The following is a 4,400-nucleotide window of genomic DNA, read 5'->3' on the forward strand; positions in this document are numbered from 1 at the left end:
TTTGTTGCCATCGCTAGAGTGGTTTAAGGGAAAGCGCAACGCTGGCAGCATAACGTGAAGGGTGGGTGGTGTGTGTATTTTTGCAGGGAATGGTTTTTAGAGTACAAGTGCAGTGTATGTGTGTGTGTGTATTATCCTTTAACCTGCAGAAGGAACAACACTCTGGCAACGCTGTGGAAAAAGGGGTAGACCGTAACGCCACTACACTAGCAGAGTACTAGAGTGGTTGTATTTAAATTGGTCACACATATTGCTTATGCTGGTTGTGCGAAAGTAGCATGTAACGCTGGTAAACATGCTAGTAGTTTAAATCACGGTAAATTGTGTTTAAGTAGTGCACTGATGCACGGTTGCGCCGTAAGGACAAGTTGAAGAGTGTTTGTTCCTTTTTTTTCGTTGGTCTTATGGACGCCATAGTTGTATGATTTTTTAGGGTCTTTTAGGATCTTACTTTCAGTATATGTTGTCAAAGAAGTTTCCCAGGTTCTTATGATCATTTACCTTGGTTTTTGCCTATTTTTTTTTAATTTTTCAATGTTGATAGACCACTTGTGACCCATTTGAAGGGGCCTTAATTTCTATGATTTTACAGTCGTTGCCACTAAATTTTGACTCTAACTCACCTATTTTTGTCTCGAAGGCACCAATTTTTGACAGCGTTTCACGATTTTTGCCTCGAAGGCATCAATTTTTGACAGTGCGCATCAATTTTTGCCTTGAAGGCATCAATTTTTGACTGTGAGTCAGTCGCTTTATTTACAAAATTTTACGTAATTTCTGAAACTGTGTGTTCTGAAATGGTTGAAATTAAGTTAAGTAGTGAATAATTTTATTGATAGAATTTAAAATAAAATAATTGTTTTGTCAATTTAGAAGATTTAATGGAGTGAAAAAATTGGCACGTATTATCAGCTGTAAACAAAAGCTTTAAAATTTCTAAAATTTCATCATTTTTTCTCAAGAAACAATCAATTTACACAGTTTTTGTATTTTTAATGAGATGTGGAATGATAATTGTTAAAAATCTGCTTAAATACTTTGTAAAATTGTCATGATTCCTACAAGAGCAAGGATAATGTATTTAGAAGGTTAATTTTTATCGCTTTTGCTGGGCGACATTGTGGGGGACATCTGTCACTCTCTGCATACAAATTTCATTACCCCGCACCAGCCCTCCCCGATTTTTATACCGGAGCCCCCGGAAGAGAAATGTCATGTCGAGAAATGTCATTTTGCTCTGAACAACTTCACCTTGTCGTTTATAACACCTTGTACAAGAGTCAAAAATTGATGACTTACAGACAAAAATAGGTGCGTTAGAGTCAAAAATTGATGCGCACTGTAAAAAATTGACGCCTTAGAGGCAAAAATTCATGCGCACTGTCAAAAATTGATGCCTTAGAGCTAAAATTTGGTGGCAACGACTGTAACATAGCACAATCTTGTCAAGTGGGTGTAGGGGCATAGAACGAATACAAAACATGCAAATAGTGACACGCCAGGTTCGTAATCATCACAGGCAGGTTTCAATTCACGACACATGGTAGGAAATGAGAATTGTCTACGCATTGTCAGTAGAGTGTCGTTATATGAAGCTAATGTTCTCCTATAATTATTGTTCAGAAATGTGCGTTGTCTATGAGTTCTTCTAATTGGTGTGAAAATGACAATATTTTTTAGCTACACAGGCGCGTCAATCTCATTCCTCAACAGCTTGGTTAGAAACACATTTTGTGCAACTTTTCGGCACGGTTCCAGAGATTACAGCCCAAGCAACAAACATCGCTTGCGGTAGTCCGGCATATTATATTTATTTATTTATTTATATATTTGTACCTATCTGTGTTATGCTCAATTTGGCTGAGGCAGCTGAAGTTTTATAATATTGATAGAAAATTATATTAATTAATTATATTATAGAATATTGAAGCAAGTTTCGTTTAAATGTATCAGTACTTATGTTAAAATCAAACTGTTCAGATCATTGCCGTGCCATGGTATAGAACGGTTCATTTGCTACGTGTATTTTTCGCCTTGTCTTCCCTTGCAAAACAGTTTGTGAACGGAGTGGTTTCGTAGATATTTTTTCTTTCCAACAAAGAAGGCGCATCAAAATCATGTTTTACACATGATCGTTTCAAGCGATGTAAGGACACGGTACAACATTTATTGATAGATATTTCCATACTTTTAGTCGAGCAACATAACAGAATAATTGATTGTCTCGTGTAGGCTGATACAATCGTCAGGGTTCTGTACTGTACTATAAAGCTTACTATAAAGATAAGGGTCATCGGGCTACCACATACATCAAACCGTTAATTCTTCTTCTATTTGGCGTAACGTCCTACGCGAACATGCCGGCCTATACAGGCTTTCGAGACTTAATTCCTTACCACGTAGCCGGATAGTCAATCCTTGCTACGGGGGGACGGTCCATTCTGGGCTTGAACCGGTGACTGGCATTTTACTGAGTCGTTCAAATTGACGACTATATCCGGGACCGCCCAAAATCGTTAATATAAAAAGAAAATAGCAAGAGACTAAGGTTGCTTTCCTGTGATACTCCGGAGTGACAACTCCTGTGGTTAAGATTGACTCGATATTTGCAGCCATGGAGGTATGATCTGAGCCAGACTATGACTTCTCTCTAATTTACGTAATTTTTACGGTGATTTACGGCTATTCTCTCTGACTTCCACCTGTCTCTGTCTACCTTACGTTCGCGATGTGTCTTGATCAGATTTTCCCTTTTTATGATTCAAAGATATTAAAACTTCCTATGAACTCCATTTTAGTATAAGGGTTTAGCTAGACAAGGTAAGCTTTAAGTTTTTGTTGCACAGCCCAATTGCAGGCAAACAATTGAAATAAATATAATAATCTAATGAGACCTATTTTACATAGTTTAGTCAGCAGGAACCGAAGATCCACTCTATTCAACGACGCTTCTAGATCCGTATACACGGCAACGATTAAGTAACGGTCTAACACGGAGCAATCTCGCCCAAACGTACAGGTTTAGCTTGGCGAGTAGTGTTGATCCGGTGGCCAAGTATCCCGGCGAATAATAGTCGCTGTATGTTGCAACTGCGTTGTTTCAGCGTTTCTTGAGCCCAATAATGTGTAGTTAAGCACATCGATTGCCGGATGGACTCCATACTAGTGATGGGTAAATTCAAAAAAAATCTAGGTGCAAAATTCCGAACTCGAAGCCAAGGGTTCCGACTACTCCGACCGGCTCTGGAAGGCTCCGACGGGTATGACAGCTCCGACGGTTCCGACCGGCTTCGGACGATTCTGTGCGGAATTTGAATTTGTCGGAATCGTAGCCGGAATAGCAATGCTCGGAAGCAATTCCGAGCCGTGGGTGCGATTCCGATGACCCATCACTACAAAACACCACTGTGGTGCGATAATTAACTAAGGGTAGCAAAGTGAGCGCGCTTCTAGCTGGTTATGGTATACTCAAAATTCTTCACACAAAAACCGGGTCGTGGACATTTTATTTAGGCAACGTTTCGCAGATAAACATATATTCCCGCCCAAAGAACCGATCGTTGAAGGTGTAGTTAAAGTTGGCCCCACCATCAGACCAGTACTCCAGGATCGCGCAATCCTCTCCCGTGCAGTCGTCGATCTTGTAATTTTTCGGTTCTGTTTAGCTCCAGTTCTGATAGTTTACGCGCTCCCCCGTCGAGGCCCAGTGGAATTCACCCTCCTCGCCGAGATCGTTTGCAGATATCCATGCTATGTGCGTGTTCGTGTACCCGGTACTGTCCAGATACTCGATGACGGCTTCCCGCTCTTCGGCATTTCTCACCGACAGCAGGAACATGCCGCGCGATCGACAGTACTCGACCGCCTTGTACCTTGAGCTGTGTGTGTGTGTGTGTGTGTGTGTGTGTGTGTGTGTGTGTGTGTGTGTTTGTGTGAGCGATGAAAAAAAAATCTAATTTTAATACACTGCAAAAACATTACGACATTTCATCGACAACAAACTAAAATCACCTTAAATGTGTTCCCGAAGTAGTACTTCCCGCGGTGTAACCTGTTCGTGTTGATGTCCTTCTGCGCGCTGATCAAGCCAATTGCTAGGAAGCTGAGCAGAATCGCCACCCAGTTGGCCAAGCGTTTCGTTTCCATGGTGCTCGTTCAACAAACAGTCTGTCTACACGCGATCGCGTCGCAAACGGTTCTAACGTCAACTCGCGCTTGCATACAGTTAATATAGTTTGAAAATGATGCACCAATTCTGCATTGTGTGCAAACGCTATGTTGTCTGTGTGTCCAGATAAGGCTAAAGATATCTGTCTGTTCTTGAGATTCCCGTTGTTTGGTGTACACAATTAATGTTTAAGGCAGTTGCACTTTGCGTTGTTGGCGGTAAGAAGGGAGAG

The 4,400-nt window shown here is 41.0% G+C and overlaps 1 protein-coding gene across 1 annotated transcript; it reads right to left on the minus strand.

Annotated features, from left to right (window-relative positions):
* Nucleotides 1-3,467: 3,467 nt before the first annotated feature.
* On the minus strand, nucleotides 3,468-4,146 carry LOC3289775 (alpha-N-acetylgalactosamine-specific lectin). Its single transcript, XM_061642936.1, is given in 2 exon segments — nucleotides 3,468-3,878; nucleotides 4,052-4,146. Coding segments are annotated over 2 exon segments (468 nt in total). The 3' UTR covers nucleotides 3,468-3,505.
* Nucleotides 4,147-4,400: the final 254 nt, after the last annotated feature.

This window comes from Anopheles gambiae, chromosome X (genome assembly GCF_943734735.2).
Source record: "Anopheles gambiae chromosome X, idAnoGambNW_F1_1, whole genome shotgun sequence".
Lineage (NCBI taxonomy): Eukaryota > Metazoa > Arthropoda > Insecta > Diptera > Culicidae > Anopheles > Anopheles gambiae.